This window comes from Dipodomys merriami, unplaced genomic scaffold (genome assembly GCF_024711535.1).
Source record: "Dipodomys merriami isolate MVZ:Mamm:240054 unplaced genomic scaffold, mDipMer1.0.p SCAF_8, whole genome shotgun sequence".
NCBI classification, from domain to species: Eukaryota; Metazoa; Chordata; class Mammalia; order Rodentia; family Heteromyidae; genus Dipodomys; species Dipodomys merriami.
In genome coordinates this window covers 48,102,704-48,120,626 of record NW_027206401.1, presented here as the reverse complement: position 1 = coordinate 48,120,626, position 17,923 = coordinate 48,102,704, and the positions used below count along the sequence as shown (strand labels likewise).

Below are 17,923 nucleotides of genomic sequence, written 5' to 3'. Positions count from 1 at the left end.
CCACACGATAACAAAAATAATTTTCACAAGTAGTGCTTTAAGAATAGGAACACCAGCTGGGAACATGGCCTAGTGGTAGAGTGCTTGCCTAGCATGCTTGAAGTCCTGGGTTCAATTCCTCAGTACCACATAAACAGAAAAAGCCAGAAATGGTGTTGTGGCTCATGTGATAGAGTGTTAGCTTTGAGCAAATGAGGCTCAGGGACAGTGCCCAGGCCCTGAGCTCAAGCCTCAGGACTGGTTAAAAAAAAAAATAGCAACACCATCTTGAGGAAATGAAAACAAAAGGAGAATGCAACTTTGGATACAGCTCAACTAGTGGATAGTAGGTCACACACTTTGGAAATGTACAAAATTCTGTGGGATTTAGAACTTTAGCCATCAAAATCTCAGTCTGATAGCCTATCAAACTGAGCAATGAACTCTGACAATGACCAACTTCACCCCTACTCATCCTGCACATTAGGTCACATTATTCTCTACACATTCCACTAAATGTCAGCTGTTCTAAGGAACCATATAATGAAAGAATCACCACACAACTGTATACATGGCTTTTAAGTCTACCAGCATTATCCCAATGATTAAATCATTCCACCATCAAACCTGCGGGGGGGGGGGGGGGGGGGGGAATTAAGCTTTTCCTTCCTCCTCTTTGATCTTTTTCTCTCCTCCTAAAAAACAAAATTTTATACAATTAAAGGCCATGCAGCCTTCACCAGATCTTTAAAGGCAATCAACAGCTCTCAAAATACCAGTTGGTCACCTAGGGACACTTCTTACCAGACAGCACTCAGGCCAACAAAGCTCAGCTCAACCAATATCCCCAGGCTTTTCCACAATCAATGGACATTCTGAAACATGTGTGCATAGACACATACATGTTTTCCAGTGCTGGAGATCAAATCCACCACCTGTGCATGCTAGTCAAATGCTCTTCCACAGAGCTACATCCTCAAGTGTATAGTTTAAAATGACCCACAATAATGTCAACTGTTTCCATAAAGATACTAGTCTTGCTGATCCCTACTGGGAAGCAGTCTTGGAAAGAAAATTTAAACAGCAGCAAGAGACCAATCAAACCCTATATCCTTGAGATGTATGATCCCAAACTGGGAAATTTCTTCCACCTGACAAATTTATCAAGGCACCAATAAAAAAAAATCTACCGTTTACAGAACCCAATGATTCCTTTCGAGCTTGCCTTCGTAGGAGAGCTGGTTACTTTGCATTTTGGGGGAAGGCTCAGATGCTTCTGGCTGAAGCTGGAACCCTGAAGGAAAGCTGGTTTCCCACACAGATGCACTCGCCAGGTGGACACACACATCACGGTCACTGCTGGAGTAGACGGCTCAAATAGTTGGTTTTGTTGTTGTTTTCTTAACTCTTTGGGAAACCAGTTACCGACTATTTCCTTTATGTGTGTAATTCTACTCACCCAAACATTTTAAAAGACAAAAGTCCTTCAATGTGAGTCCCAACAGCTAACGAAAAGTCAGGGGGGGCAGAGTGGAGGAGGGGCTGGGGCAGTGCTGAGGATGCGGGTACAGCAAAGGCCCGGGGCTGCTGCTCAGAAACAGCCCCTCTCCCCCGGTCCGCCGCCCTGATTCGGGGAGACGCCGAGAGGAACCGGTCCGCAGGTCACCGGGTCCGCCCCGCCGCCCCGCCCTGCGGCCTGCACCTCCCAGGCAGGCGGCGGTCTCGCGTACAGCGCGAAGCCCGGAACGCAGCGGCGAGGGCGGCCGCCTCGAGGGGACCGGGACGCCGCGCTCCGGAGTCCGGGAATCACTCCGCCCGCCCGCCCGCCCGCCCGTCCCCGGCACCGCTCACCCGGGCTCTTCAGATTGTAGCGGGTCTCCATGGCAGGGGGACGTCCGGGCCCGCAGACGCGGCTCCGGCCGACTGGGCCTCGCTGACGCCCTCCGGGCCACCCGACTGCGGCCGGGGAGGTGAGACGCGGCCGGGGCGCGGGCTCCGCGGCGGCACCGCCTCCTCCGCGGTCCCTGCCTCCCTGAGGGCCGGGCGGGCGCCGGCGCCGGCCGGGGCGTCGCTCTCCGGGGCGCCCGGACTGCAGGTCACCCTGCTCGTCTGGCCACACGCCCAACGCCACCGCAGCCGCCCGGCTCGCGTCACGCGCCCTCGGCCGGGTTTTGTGAAGTTGGCCTGACGTGGCAGTCCCTTCGTGGCAGGCAGGCAGGCAGGCCGGCCGTCCGCGGTTGCCGCAGGCCTGGCAAAGCCCGCCCAGAGATCTGCAGGACTGGGAGGCGCCCCGTCGTTCCTCCCCTTCCCCCCTCGTCGCCCCCCCCTCGCCGCCTCCCCTCCCCCTCCCCCACCCGCTCGCCGCGTTCGGTCCGCGGGCTCCTCCTTGGGGGCCCAGGGGGCACGCGGGTTTCTCGGAGGAACGGCGCCGCGGGATGCGAGGCGGCTCGAGGCGCTGCAGTGAGGCCGGGCGAGGCCCCCCCGCAGGCCCGGCGGGTCGGGCACGCTGGGACACGGGCGGATGAAGAGCCATTAGGTCCGGTGGCGGGCTTAGGATGGGAACGCGTGATCCAGTGGGGGATGAGGAAGTTCATTTCCTGATCGATTATTATTTTTTCTCACGTCGGTAATGTGATCAGGTACAAGACACCGTTTTAGGCGTTGTGAGAAATTTGAGCGATCGAAAGTCAAACGGAGAGGATCACCTTGAATCGAAATGGAAGCACACGAATGTACAGGTGACCCCCCCCCCCGAAAGGCCGGGCCACAGTCATACTTCTTTGTGGAATGAGGGGGACTGGACAGAAGAATAGGCTGAAAAGGGAGGGAGAACCTCGGGACGGGTGGAGAGATCAAAAAATAGGGGGACCGGATAGAGACTGAATTATGGGGGGGGGGGGGAGATGAGGAGTTGGGTTTTTGTTACATAAATGTCGGAAAATCTGGATGTGCTTTATATCGCTCTTATCTGCAAGTGAATGACCCAGGGTCTGATTTATATCCACAAGCCTTTTGTAAAAAAAAAAAAAAAAAAAAGGGTAGTGGGAGGAAAAAAAGGGAACTTGGGAGGCTGAAATTGGAAAGATGGCAGTTCGAAGCCGGCCCAGGCAGCAGGGTTCAGGGAACTCCCATTTCAAGTTTACAAGCAAAAAGCCAGACTGAAAGTGTGGCTTAAGTGTAGAGCACCAGCTGTGAGCAATAAACCCAGTGAGGGAGCAAGGCTCTGAGTCCAAGCCCCAGGGCTAGCAAAAAAGGAAAGAAAAAGTGAAGGACGCTGGGCACTTGTAATCCTAGCTACTCAGGAGGCTGAGATCTGAGGATAGCGGTTCAAAGCCAGCCCAGGCAGGAAAGTCTGTGAGACTCTTATCCCCAATTAACCACCAGAAAACCACAAATGGTAGAGTGCTCACCTTGAGCGAAAGAGCTCAGGGATAGCGCCCAGGCCCACAGTTCAAGCCCCACGACTGAACCCCCCCCCCAAAAAAAAGTGAAGAATAACTAAAATTAGGTGGTATCTTCTAAACCTTCTAAACCATTCAAGGGTGTGGTCTCCTGAATAGTGAAGATCATCTGACCAACCTGGACACAAATAACACCAGCTTCTCCCATGGGACTTCATTCACTCATTGATGCCTTATGTTCAGTCTGCAGATTGTCTGCTTCTTGACATCCTCTCTTGCCAGGACTCTGCAAAAATCCCTTGTGTATAGAGAAGGCTATGAAATAGCCAGGCCTGGGATGTTGTACCCTTCCCATCTGACAGTCTATCTCTGGGTAGTTTTCCTCCTCTCAGCAGACAAGATATTTACCTTTTCTTTTACTTTGCAAGATGCCTTAATGGTAGCTAGCCTACCCTGAGAACTCTTCCCCTTGTATGACTGACTGACTCAGTAGGATTTACTTCCTTTGCTTCTTCAGTTAAACACAGCAACAAATCTATTCTGACCTTTAGTTACAGTTACATGTCTGTAACTAAATTTGTATGAGCAGCAAATTCCAGATTGTCTCTAGGCAGAGACACTTACAGAGGAAAAAAAAAGAAGACACACAAAAAGAGAGTAGTTATATTTAAAGGTCGCTAGATTCTTGCCTGACAGCTGGATGGAAAGCGAGCTAGTTTCCACAGAAAATGTACTTTATCATAAAATTGATTCTATTTGCCAGGCATGGTAGGACATGCTTGTAATCCCAGCATTAGTCAGGAGGCTAAGACAGGAGGACTGAAAGTTGAAGGCATTCCTGACAACCTATCAAGACCTTGTCACAGAAAATTAATTGCTTATATGTCATCAGGACACCTTTCATTCCAGAAGACACAAACTGTGAGAGGTAAAAAGATTCTATCTTCAATCAAAATTGAGATAATTTATTTTATTCTTGGTAATGCTAATAAGGACTGAGGTTTTTTGTTTTTTTTGTTTTTTTGTTTTTTTGGGTCCGGTCATGGGGCCTGAACTCTGGGCCTGGGTGCTGTCCCTCAGCTCTTCAGCTCAAGGCTAGCGCTCTACCACTATGAGCCACAGCGCCACTTCCGGCTTTTTTTTTTCTTTTTGCTTATGTGGTGCTGAGGAATCGAACCCAGGGCCTCGAGCATGCAAGGCAAGCGCTCTACCACTGAGCCACCTTCCCAGCCCCAGGACTGAGGTTTTTGTTGGTTTGTTTTGCCTTTTTTTTTTTGCCAGTATTTAGGCTTGAACTTAGGGCCTGGGCACTGTCCCTGAGCTCTTTTTGCTCAAGGCTAGCACTCTACCACTTGAATTACAGCTCTGCTTCCAGCTTTCTGGTGGTTAATTGGAGATAAGAGCCTCATGGACTTTCTTGCCTGGGCTGGCTTTTGAACCCTGATCCTCAGATCTCAGTCCCCTAAGTCACAAGGATTATAGGCATTAGCCACCAGCGCCTGGCTCAGCTTAAGTTATTTTATATTGATTTGGTTTGAATACTTCCAAATCAATTTCATAGATGTTCTTGAAGTGTCTAGAAAATAAGAATATAAATTCAAATCCAGGGCCTCAGGCTCAGAACTTTAGATTATTTTCCCTGCACCAAAAAAAGGGCTCTTGTGACATATAAGGCCTTTCCCCGACCACTTGAGGAATACTTATTATCCAGCCTTTAAAACTTTCATTATTTTTTCAAGAATGGAAAGATGAATGGTGGCAAAATACAGTTATTATATTAAATGTACATTATATAAAAGCTGACTTAATAACTTTTTTTTGGGGGGGTCCGGTCGTGGGGCCTGAACTCTGGGCCTGAGCGCTGTCCCTCAGCTCTTCAGCTCAAGGCTAGCGCTCTACCACTTGAGCCACAGCGCCACTTCCGGCTTTTTTCTTTTTGCTTATGTGGTGCTGAGGAATCAAACCCAGGGCCTCAGGCATGCAAGGCAAGTGCTCTACCACTGAGCCACCTTCCCAGCCCCTGACTTAATAACTTGAGGGTGTGGATGGGGTCGGAAAGATGGGGGGAAATGATGGAGGGAATGACATTCAACAAAATGCACTATGTTCAATTTGACTTGTTAAACTAAAATCCCTCTGTACAAATACATGTTTTAAACTTAAAAAAAAAATTATTGTTGCCAGGTGCTAGTAGCTCACACCTGTAATCCTAGCTACTCAGGAGGCTGAGATCTGAGGATCACCGTTCAAAGCCAGCCCGGGCAGGAAAGACCAAGAGACTCTTATCTCCATTAAACCACTAGAAAACCGGAAGTGGTACTGTGGCTCAAGTGGTAGAGCGCTCACCTTGAGCTGAAGAGAGCTGAGACAAGCCCAGAGTTCAAGCCCCATGACCGACCAAAAAAAAAAAATATATATATATATATATATGTATATATATATATTTATATCATTATTATAAAGGTGATGTACAGAGGAGCCACAGTTATATAAGCCAAGTAATAAGTACATTTCATTCTGGACAATGTTACCCCTTCCCTTGGTCTCTCCCAGTTTTTCCCTCCTGTTCCCACCCACAAGCTATAGAGTTGATTTTCTACATAGTGTCTATTGAGTACTACTTCTGCATTTGTTCATCCTTTGTTCATCTATTTCTGTGCCTCCCCTTGCCCTCCCAAAGACAGATAAACAAGACAAAAAGAAAAACAGCAAGAAAAATCCTGTTTCCATTAAAATTTTCTTTAAATGACTTTTTTCTTGAAAATAAAAGATTGTTGTTCAATATTTGGAATATGAACAAAATGCAGATATAACCCTACTGCTCAGAAATGCATTAATAAGCTGGGTGCTAGTAGCTCAGGCCTGTAATCCTAGCTACTCAGGAGGCTGAGATCTGAGGATTGCGGTTCAAAGCCAGCCTGGGCAAGAAAGTCTGTGACTCATCTCACATAAACCCCTAGAAAACCAGAAGTGGAGTTTTTTTTTGGCTCAAGTGGTAGAGCACCAGCCTTGATCTGAAGAGTTCAGGGACAGCACCCAGGCCCAGAGTTCAAGCCCCATGACTGACCAAAAAAACAAAACAAAAACAAAAAGAAAAGAAATGGATTAATAGTTTTGCTGTATTTTGAACTTTTATTCAAATATAGGTAAAGAGTTTTAATCCCACTTCATATAAATTCTCTATGCTAGAAATAGCTGCTTAATTAGATTATTTGTTTTGAAACAGCAGTGCTGTTACTACTTAGATGGATCTTATGAATTAGCTGATTTCACATCAATATCTTCCTAGAGTAAAACCAGGAAATAAAACACCTTGGAAAGCCATATGGGGACATTATCATGAACATTCAATTCATAATTTTATAAAATAAAAATATGCCAGGGGGTGTTTTTTTGTTTGTTTATTGTTTTGCTTTGCTTTGTCTTGTTAGTCATGGGGCTTGAACTCTGGGCCTGGGGGCTGTCCCTGAGCTCTTCAGCTCAAGGCTAGTGCTTTACCATTTGAGCCACAGAGCCACTTTCAGTTTTGGAGCTACTTTCATGTCTGGACTGGCTTTGAACTGTAATCCTCAGATCTCAGCCTCCTGAGTAGCTAGGATACAGGTGTGAGCCACCAGCGCCTGGTTCCATGGGAGTTTTTGTTGTTGTTTTGTTTTCTCCCTACTGTTTCCTTTGGATTAGTTCATGAGAAACAGGAGGCTGGACACCAGTGGCTCACTCCAGTAATCCTTCTACTCTGGAGGCTGAGATCTGAGGATCACCATTCAAAGCCAGCCTGGGCAGGAAAGGCTGAGACTCTGATCTCCAAAAAACCACTAGAAAACCGGAAATGGCGCTGTGGCTCAAGTGGTAGAGTGCTAACCTTGAGCTGAAGAGATGAGGGACAGTGCCCAGGCCAGAGTTCAAGTCCCACGACCAACAACAACAACAACAACAAAAAAAAACAGGAGCCACTCTCACAGGGATGTAGCTGGCATCAGTGTAATGAATTGGTTATGTCATTCTAAAGGCCATAAGTTTTCAGTTTGGTTGGTTAGTGAAATGTCAGGAATGACAGGGAAGGGTTCTTTCATTTTTGCATGCTACGCCTGATTGCACTGATGGTTTATTTGCTAAGCTTTTGTTCTTCACCTGGTGAAGAACAGGTTTTAAAAACTGGTTTTAAACTCAGGACAGTTTAAAACACCACTCTGGTTTTTGTTGTTTTATTTTCTACTCTGTTCAAGACATGTTTTACCTGCTCATTCTAACACTTTCCTAATTCTACATTCCAGAGGGGAGTGTTGGGGAGAGAAATGAAATGACTATACTTGAAACATGGCAGTGTACTAAGAATATTAGTTTGGTAGGTTCCTTTCAGCAGATAACTTTACAGGGTACCATTTCTCAAAAAGTTCTTCCTCCTTCCCCTCTTTCTCCCTCTTCTGCCTCTTTCTTTGGCTTAGCTTTTTCACTCACAGTTGGCTCTCTACCACTTGGACCACACCTCTATTTCTGGCTTTTATTCTGGTGAAGTGGAGATAAGAGTCTCTAGAATTTGTCTGCCCAGGCTAGCTTCAAACATATTCTCAGATCTCAGCCTCCTGAGTAGGATTATAGGCATGAGCCACCCGTGTCAGCGATAGGAGACTTTTTGAGGATCTTCCTGGCTAAATCTGGGACATTGTAAAACATCATTGATACTTTCCAGTTTTTGTACCATCAAATCCTCATTCTTCCATTCTCATGTCAGTGTATGAAGAAGACATAAGCCACAACTTCAGACAACACTCTGCTCTCTGATAGAAACAGGCTGAAGAATTAAAACAGTAAAGCTCTTTTAAATCTAATTCTGGGAAAGCAACTGACTTAACATATGCCTTAAGATAGGAAAGTATGTATATTAAAATAACTAACACTTAAAACTTTCTTTTAATATAGTTCCCTTTACTATAAGGTACTACTTCAACAAACATTTCCGCTTTCACAGCCTATTTTTGTTGTTGTTGTTGGTGGTGGTGGTTGTCTTGGGGCTTGAACTTAGGGCTTGGGGACTGTCCCTAAGCTTTTTTGCTCAAGGCACACTCTACCACTTGAGCCACAGTGCCTCTTCCAGCTTTTTCTGTTTATGTGGTACTGAGGAATTGAACCCAGAGCTTCATGCATGCTAGGCAAGCACTCTGCCACTAAGCCACATTCCCAGCCCACAACTCAACTTCTTAAGTACTGGGTGTTACTCTCTAGCTGCTAGAGAGGGGTAAAGTCCTACACATCTGTAGTTTGAAAACCAGTCATCTCCAACAGGCTAGCTACATGTGTCTTTTATATTACTTTGAGATAATAAAATCCTCTTCTCCAGTATCTGCCTTCTAGCTATTTTACCTAGACAATGCTTGGACTATCATAGGCATTCTATGAATAGCTGTCAAATAAAGCTGTAATTGCTCCCAGAAAATAATGACAAAGCAATACACCTCAGTAGTTTTTCCTATTGGGTTGAGGCAAAAGGAGCTGTGGCTGGTAGGACCAGGGAGTCAAATTTGTCATTACTATTGAGGCCTTGGATTATTATCTAAGAGCTAGCAGGCCAGATGGATTTAGAATGGCCTTTTGTATCATCATGTGTGGAGAATGGATGATTGGATGGTTGCTTATAGATACGAAGAAGCCAGTGAGATCCAACTAAGAGATGGTGGTCAACTCAGGATAATGGCAGAGATAGAGGCAAGAGGACATTTAGTAGGCCAAGCTGAAAGAAGAATCGAGAAAGAGGCCCACATTGACTGGCTGGGCCTCTAAGGAGCAAACTCACAACAGGAGACGCCACAAGAAGGAAGCCCCTTTTAGATATGGTAAACTTGAGGCTTTTATGAGAGATTCCATGAGAGAGGAACTAGTGGAAACCGTCTCTTCTATTTACTTCTGAGAGTTAGGAGATTTAGTTATATAAAAGCTCTTCAGAGGCCAGGTGCAGGTGTCTCATATCTGTCACCCTTGCTATTCAAGAGCTGAGGTCTGAGATCACAGTTCTAAAGTCTGAGACTCTTATCTGCAATTAATGAGCAAAAAGTCAGAGGCAGAGCTGTGGCTCAAGCAGTAGACTACCAGCCTTAAATGGAAAAGCTAAGGGAGAGTGCAAGGACCAGAGTTCAAGTCCCAGTATTGGCAAAACAAAAACCAATGTTCTTCAGAATAGGCCTGGTATATTGTGTGTACTCAACCAGAATCTATGATTACATTTTAAACTCAGCATCATCACTGATGACCTGTGATGAGAAGAACAGAATACAAGAAGTAAGGGTGGTGATATGGACTGTTACAAAGAACTGCCAATTGGCTGAAAGACTAGGTGTAGCACAGCATGAATATTGAAGTTTATTGAAATAATAGTTCTATGATTTTTTTGGGGGGGTCCGGTCGTGGGGCCTGAACTCTGGGCCTGGGTGCTGTCCCTCAGCTCTTCAGCTCAAGGCTAGCGCTCTACCACTTGAGCCACAGCGCCACTTCTGGCTTTTTTCTTTTTGCTTATGTGGTGCTGAGGAATCGAACCCAGGGCCTCAGGCATGCAAGGCAAGCGCTCTATCACTGAGCCACCTTCCCAGCCCCAATAGTTCTATGATTTTAACAGGCATGCCTCAAAACAAAATGCAGGGGAGAGTTTGAAAAAGCTACAGGTTGGCTTAATGGTCAAGAGAGTATTTGCCTAGCATGCATGAGGCCTATGATCTGACCCAACACCAGAAGAGAAAGGGCTTAAAACCCAGGCATTGACGACTCACATCTATAATCTGCTAGGATTCCACTCAGCAGATTGAGATCTGAGAATCAAAGTTCAGAGCCAGCCCAGGCAGACAAATCCAACTCATCTCCAATTAACCAGCTAAAAACTCTTGAGGTGTAACTTGAGGTGTAACTCAAGAGGTCGAGTACCAGCCATGTGTGGAAAAGCTAAGCAAGAATGTGAGGCCTGGTTCAGTACTGGCAGTGGGGAATGGAGGAGAACTTATAAAGCTAGGCACTGGTGGCTCACGCCGGTAATCCTGCCTACTCAGGAGGCTGAGATCTGAGGATTGAGGTTCAAAGCCAGCCTGAGCAGGAAAGACTGTAAGACTATTATCTCCAATTAACCCCCAGAAAACCAGAAGTGGCACTGTGGCTCAGCACTAGCTTTGAGTGAAAAAGCTCAGGTACAGTGCCCAGGCCCCGAGTTCAAGCCCCAAATATAAATAAATAGATAAATAAATAAATAAAGGTATAATTTTAACTTAAAGTGATTTATCCTCATTTGCATGATGAAAGCTAGCTAATCAAGACAAATATTGTTAAATATCCAAGCATAGTGGCATGCAACTGTAGCCCAGCTACAAGGGAGGCTGAGGCCAAGAGTTCAAGACCAGCCTGGGCAACATAGTGACGCCTCACTTCAAAAAACTTTTTTTAAGGAATGTACTCATTAGCTTGCTCATGTAACTATAACCCCTCTGGACAGCATTTTTACAATAAAAAAACATTAAAAAACTAAAAAAATTAACGAATAAATTTGGGCTAAAGAAACTGATTTCTCAAATAGGAACAGCGATACTTCCTTTTAATCGAAGAAACCACTCTCCTCACAGAAGGATGAGTTGCAGATATGCTTACAGTAAAATGAGATCCTATCAGTGCTATGGGTAATAGTGGGAGTGCAGACAGAGTGAGGGTGAATATCTTCAAAACTACTAGTGAGCATGTGTACAAATGGAACAATGACAGTGGTTGAGATTGGTTGGGGCAGGGCGGGGTTGGGAGAGTAATGAAGGGGGTGAGTGTAATCAGGTACATTGTATGCATATAGGGACATGCCAGAATGAGCCCCCTTGTACAACTCATGGATGCTAATAAAAAAATGGTGGGAAAAAATGAAAGTCTTACCAAGTCATGAATATGACACATGCTTTTGAACTGGCAGCATCCTAGAAAACAGTATTTTAATAATTATAAATGATAAAGTGCTTTTAGTAGAACATATGGGATACTTATATGGAGAGTTTGAAAAAGCAGGAGTTGGCTCAGTACTTAACATGCATGAGGTCCATGCTCCGACCCCAACTGAAGAAATAAGGCTTAAAATCCAGGCACTGATGCCTCACATCTATACTCTTAGCTACTCAGGAGCTTGAGATCTGAGGGTCGAGTTAAATTATACAAATTACAACCAGTCTGTGCTTGCTGAATGCATGTGATCTTTAATAATCAGAACAGTTCAGCGAGTTTTCTGGATTATGTTTCAAACAAAAATTGGCAGATAACCCACATATTAACAGTTTTGCTGTAATTTTTTATATTAGTTATTTTATATTTAAGGGTCAAAATACATTAGGATCACAAAATAACACTTTGTGAATGTTAACCAGGTTTTTTTTTTTTTTTTCTAATTTTCTATCCCTTCAATAAACAAACACTCCATTCTGGTCATTCACATTCATCTACATCACTGAAAATAATCAAAGATGATGATTCACAGTCTCACCTCTACGTAAACATTCTACTTGACTCGAGGCAAAAGACCATCTTGTTCTAGAAACCTGTACATCAAGCTCTCAACTCTTAAAACTGAGCAAACATGTTCCAGTGTGGTCACTGTCACTAGGAGTTTGTTTTCCCAGTTCACAGCCACATTTTTTAACATGAAATGTGGATATACACACATTCTGATAACCTGGGAGCTAATCCTCATATCAAAGAAAAAACACAGAAGACCTTATATTCCAAAAGCACAACTAAAAGACTTGACCACATAAACCCATCTCCTACATCTTTAGTTAAGGACATTGTCGCAATTACAGGGTTTGAGGCAGTAGTCTATATAAGCATGTGATTGCCAAAGAATGCAGTACACTTACTACCATCAGCTTGCATCGTACCATGCCATAGGATTCTTTTTTGCCTTTCCCCCAAAGTAATCATGCTCTTGAAGTAACAGTCTTTTTTAAGGCACATTTTAACAAAAACTCATCACATAGCCAGCATAAAAATGGAAGCTCAACCTGGTAATAATGTGTGTATATACACACACATACATAAAATTAGGTTGTCAGATAGACAAGTGTCTCTAACTTGAGGGTAGTCATCTTAAAAATTTGAGTCATTGGTTGCTTATTCAAAGAGAAATGTCTGTAAAAATATTACATATTTATAATTACACACATATTCAGACCTGTCGGCAAAAAGTCCAACAGGTGATAGCTCTGTAAATGGGAGAAAAGACCTCTGGAACCCTGTGGCTCCTCCCCCACCCCCGCCCCCCGCAGGGTTTTGAGTGAGGGAAGAAGCTAAGGAATCTTAATGATTTCAAAATTTTTCCTTTTAAAATGCACAACTCCTTGGGAAGCTCAAATCTTAGGTCCCAGTCAGCCACTAACTCAATTTCAGTTATTATTTTCAAAGGAATAGGACTCGGGGAGGAGGAGAGAAGTGGAGGCATTTTTGTGAACAATTTGCTTTAGGGACTTTATACATTTTGCTAGGATCAGCTTTGATGGCTCTAAGAGGCTCTGAATTTAAAATATGTATTTTTCCCCTAATGTTCCACAACATATCAGAATGCTGCCTTTGAGATGGAAATATATACGTGGAATAGTTTGGAATAGAACTGGATTTAGGACTCTCAAGGTAAACACAAGTGAAAATTTTTTTTTTTTGGCCAGTCCTGGGGCTTAAACTCAGGGCCTGAGCACTGTCCCTGAACTTCTTTGGCTCAAAGCTAGCACTCTACCACTTGAGCTACAGTGCCACTTCTGGCCTTTTCTGTTTATGTGGTACTGAGGAATCGAACCCAGGGCTCCCATGCATGCAGAGCCACATTCCCAGGCCTGAGTGAAAGAACTTTCTAGAAACAAATACATAACAAAGATACTGCTTCTTCCAGCCACCCACTGGTGGTTAGGAGGCTTTTGGATGGCTCCTCAGCTGTGCACAGCATGCTGGGAGCAAACTGAAGTCAGTCCCGAGGTGGGACCAGGCATAGGACTCCAGGCACAGTAGCAGGGATGAAAAGGTGACTCAGGTGGAAAATGGAACCAGTAGGAGCCCCTCCATGGGCACGAGGGGAGGACATGTATGGGACCCTCCAGTCACTATGGTCATGAAACAGTGAAAGACTAGTCCTAAAGATTGTAAATGTAGCACAACATAGGCCATTGGAAGGAGCCCAGAGTTACAGAACTGTAGTCTGAAATGGCCAACAGCTCTATTTGAGAAACCATTTGGCCTTTGTATTTTAGCCCTAAGTGGTAATTACAGGAGAACCTCAGAATCCCTGCCTCAGCAACATCTGGATCTCTCTCCAGTGATAGGCACCATTTTGGAAATCTGGTCCCAAAGGTTCTAAAGAATAACAATTTAGCAAAGAGAAATCACCTCTTGCATAAAGTAAGTGGCGGGATGTGTGTCAAGGCAAAAAGCATCATATACACTGTTGGAGAGGGAAATGCGGCCACGGGGATAGACAGTTCTAGGTAAGTTGGGGACTAATATTTGTCTATAAAAGTCCTGATACCTGTTAGAAATGGGGGATGGCTCTTATTGCTTTAGGAACGTCTAGCTCCCATCTGCTCCAGATCCACTGAAAAAAAATGATTTGCTCAATAATTAGTATCAAAGATACTCCGATTTACAAAACAAAAAAAGCCATTAGCAATGCATTTTTGATTGATTTCTGACTACTATACGGACAGACTACAGTATCCGTGTCCTACACACCAAGTACAGAAAAGAGCTTACAAAAGTCATCTTATCAAAGTTCAGTTCAATGAGGAAAAACCATGAAAAAAGTGCAAAATATGTACAGTTCCTGGCAGTGTGCACACTCTTCAAACAAGTTTACATTTGTAGCAGGAAGATACAGTGGGTTTCACTTTATAGTTACTATACAAGTTTTTGCTTCAAAGTGCTTTATTTAAAAAAACAGAAACAAACAAAAAAAAAAAACCAGAAGATTGAGAGAATTGGAGTAATTATTTTTTTAACAACAAAGTCATGTCAAATGTCCCAGTCTCCTCCTTCCACTTAGTGACATAGTATAGCAGCCTTGGCTAAAAGATCTGATTTCAAAAGATATTTCCAAAACTTCTACAATAGCACACGAGGTGTCCCATTAGGGGTAGCTCCTTTTTTTTTCTGTAGCCGATTCTGAACTTTCCGAGATTTTACTACTTTCATCCTCACCTCAAAAACTTCATGGATGGCCTTCCGGAAGCAATGAAAATTATAGTCGATAAGCCCTGGAGAACAAAAGTCGTTGTCAATATTACATAGAAATAAATTTATCTGTTCATGTCAGTAGGGGGCGACAGAGGAGCAGCCATTAACTTAAAGGGCTTGGGAAGGCTTGGGGCTGGACTGGAGACACTATGATGAAACTACTGGAAGCTCATAAAGGTAGGTGGTTCCTGAAGAAAGTTTCTAGAATGCACATTAGACTGAAAAGTTTCTGTGACCCAAAGGATGGGAAGAACCACTGAACTGCACAGTGGTTTTTTGTTTATTTTTTGTTGGCCAGGGGACTTGAACTCTGGGCCTGAGCACACTGTCCCTCAGCTCTTCAGCTCAAGGTGAGCGCTCTACCACTTGAGCCACAACGCCACTTCCAGTTTTCTGGTGGTTAACTGGAGATAAGAATCTCCTGGACTTTCTTGCAGGGGCTGGCTTTGAATGAACTGTGATCCTCAGATCTCAGCCTTCTGAGTAGCTAGGATTACAGTGAAAGCCACCAGCACCTGGCCTGCAGAGGGTTTTCACCTTTCAGAATTTAAAGATTAATTTACAGTGAAGATAAGTCAGCTGATCATTGGTGGTACATGCTCATAATTCCAGCACTTAGGAGGCTGAGGCAGGGAGAATTCAGGTTCCAGGCCAGCCTGGGCTGCAGAGCAAGACTCGGTCTTAAAAGTCAACAATAAACTGGGTACTGGTGGCTCATGCCTGTAATCCTAGCATTTCAAGCAGCTGGGATCTGAGAATTGTGGTTCAAAGCCAGCCCCAGCAGAAAAACACCTGACCGCCTTATCTCTAATTAACAAGCAAAACTTTGCCTGGCACCAGTGGCTCACACCTGTAATCCTAGCTATTCAGGAGGCTGAGATCTGAGGATCGCTGTTCAAAACCAGCCCAAGCAGGAAAGTCCATGAGACTTTTTGTTTTTGTCAGTCGTGGGGCTTGAACTTGGTCTGGGCACTGTCCCTCGGCTCTTCAGCTCAAGGTTGGCGCTCTACCACTTGAGCCACAGCACCACTTCTGAGTGGTTTATTAGAGATAAGAGTCTCATGGAGTTTCTTGACAGGGCTGGCTTTGAACCACAACCCTTAGATCTCAGCCTCCTGAGTAGCTAGGATTACAGGCGTGAGCCACCAGCACCAGACTCCACTGGACTCTTATTTCCAATAAACCACCAGAAAACCGGAAGTGGCGCTGTGGCTCAAGTGGTAAAGCACTAGCCTTGAACTGAAGAGCTAAGGGACAGTGCCCAGGCCAAGTTCAAGCCCCACGACTGACAAAAACAAACAAAAAAACAAGCAAAACTTAAGCAAAGCTGTGGATTAAATGGTAGAGTACTGGCCTTGAGGGAAAACGCTAAGCAATAGCATGAGGCCCTGAATTCAAGCTCCGGTCTTGGTACACATGCACACATACACACACAATGAAAAATGAAAAATGTGCCTTGCAGAGGGCATTATGCTGAAGGGAGGCAGATCCTGACATGGGAATGTGGGAGAGTTCTAATATCAGTCAGCTACTAAATATCTCCAACACATTTAAACTACTCTCATAAATCTTAGGAAATCTAAAATCCCTGATTCTTTTTTTCTTTTTTTGGGTCCCGTTGTGGGGCCTGAACTCTGGGCCTGGGCGCTGTCCCTCAGCTCTTCAGCTCAAGGCTAGCACTCTACCACTTGAGTCACAGCGCCACTTCCAGCTTTTTTCTTTTTGCTTATATGGTGCTGAGGAATTGAACCAAGGGCCTCATGCATGCAAGGCAAGCGCTCTACCACTGAGTTACCTTCCCAGACCCAAATCCCTGATTCTTAAACACTAATAATCCCCTCATGTCAATTCCAAGCTCAGGAATTCACGTAAGTTTTTCAATATTAAGTAAATTTTAAGTGGAGAAATCATGGGGTGATTATCTTCTTGTTTTTTCAGAGACAAAGTACCACTTCTGGCTTTCTGGTGGTTTATTGGAGATAAGAGTTTCACAGCCTCTCCTGCCCAGGCTGGTTTTGAACCACGATCCTCAGTTCTCAGCCTCCTGAGTAGCTAGAATTATAGGCGTGAGCCACCAGCAACTGGTTCCCTCCTTTAACTTTTAACTTTTAAAGAGCTAAGGAAAAATTTTCTTTATACCAAACGAGGATAAGGTTGTTGGTTCTATTTTCCATCTTTAACTGGCCTAGGGCTGGGAATGTGGCTTAGTGGTAGAGTGCTTGCCTAGCATGCATGAAGCCTTGGGTTCGATTCCTCAGTACCACATAAACAGAAAAGGCCACAAGTGGTACTATGGCTCAAGTGGTAGAGTGCTAGCCTTGAGTAAAAGAAGCTCAAGCCTCATGACTGACAAAAAGAAAACAAACAACAACAACAAAACCCAAAACACTCCAGACTCAAGTTGGCTTGAACTAACAATACTCTTGTCTTGGTCTTCTCCCTCCCTCCCAACCTCTTTCCTATGCTGATACTGGGCTAAAACCTATAATGTCCCTTGCCTTTTTCATTCAAGGCTAGCAGTCTAACACTTGAACCACACCTCCATGGGTTGAAACAATGAGTTATAAAACTATATGGAGAACTCAGTGGTAGAATGCTTGCCTAGCATGCATGAAGTCCTGGGTTCGATTCCTCAGTACCACATAAACAGAAAAAGCTGGAAGTGGTACTGTGGCTTCAAGTGGAGTGCTAGCCTTGAGCAAAAGAAGCTCAGGGACAGCACCTAGGCTCTGAGTGCAAGCCCCAGGACTGGCACACACACGCACACGCACACACACGCATACACACACACACACACACACACACACGCAGAAAATTCTGTGACACTCATATTCCAATTAACCTCCAGAAAACCAGAAGTGGAGCTGTGACTCTAAGTGGTAGAGTGCTAGCCTTGAGCAAAAGTGCTCAGGGACAGCACCCAAAACCTGAGTTCAGGCCCCAGGACTGACTAGAAACAACAACAACAACAACAACAACAACAAAAACCCTCAGTTTTATTGAAAGAAAGAGTAAAAAAAGCAAGGGTGGGGGTGGGGGGTGGGGAGGGACAATGGAAGGAGAGGAAAAGAGGGCGAAGAAAATCTCAGGAGTGCCGGGCGCTGGTGGCTCATGCCTGTAATCCTAGCTACTCAGGAGGCTGAGATCTGAGGATCATAGTTCAAAGCCAGCCTGGGCAGGAAACTCCGTGAGACTCTTATCTCCAATAAAACACTAGAAAACTTGAAGTGGCGCTCTGGCTCAAGCAGTAGAGCACTAGCCTTGAGCTGAAGAGCACAGGGACAGTGCCCAAGCCCAGAGTTCAAGCCCCACGACCGACACAC

General features: G+C 44.7%; 2 protein-coding genes and 1 long non-coding RNA gene across 6 annotated transcripts in view; 1 reads left to right on the top strand and 2 right to left on the bottom strand.

Annotated features, from left to right (window-relative positions):
* Ube2j1 (ubiquitin conjugating enzyme E2 J1) overlaps positions 1–2,285 on the bottom strand; it is a 31,143-nt gene extending 28,858 nt beyond the window's left edge. The window contains exon 1 of one of the 2 annotated variants that reach the window (XM_070010113.1): positions 1,831–2,285. In XM_070010113.1, the coding sequence (XP_069866214.1) occupies positions 1,831–1,861 (31 nt within the window). In that variant the 5' untranslated portion in view covers positions 1,862–2,285. Of the gene's footprint in view, positions 1–1,438; positions 1,512–1,830 lie in introns of those variants that run through there. The other variant, XM_070010114.1, reaches the window with a different exon arrangement.
* On the top strand, positions 2,283–15,033 carry LOC138818965 (uncharacterized). Of its 3 annotated transcripts, XR_011369281.1 has the most exons (4): positions 2,283–2,515; positions 2,619–2,717; positions 4,144–4,308; positions 5,565–6,475. It is a non-coding gene; the product is annotated as an uncharacterized lncRNA (long non-coding RNA). The 3 variants fall into 3 exon arrangements; XR_011369283.1 differs by lacking the exons at positions 4,144–4,308; positions 5,565–6,475 and adding an exon at positions 14,683–15,033; XR_011369282.1 differs by lacking the exon at positions 4,144–4,308.
* Positions 11,783–17,923, bottom strand: part of Rragd (Ras related GTP binding D) — a 51,508-nt gene continuing 45,367 nt past the window's right edge. Inside the window, exon 7 of the mRNA XM_070010112.1 lies at positions 11,783–14,620. Within this exon, the coding sequence (XP_069866213.1) occupies positions 14,469–14,620 (152 nt within the window). The 3' untranslated portion in view covers positions 11,783–14,468. The remainder of the gene's footprint in view (positions 14,621–17,923) is intronic.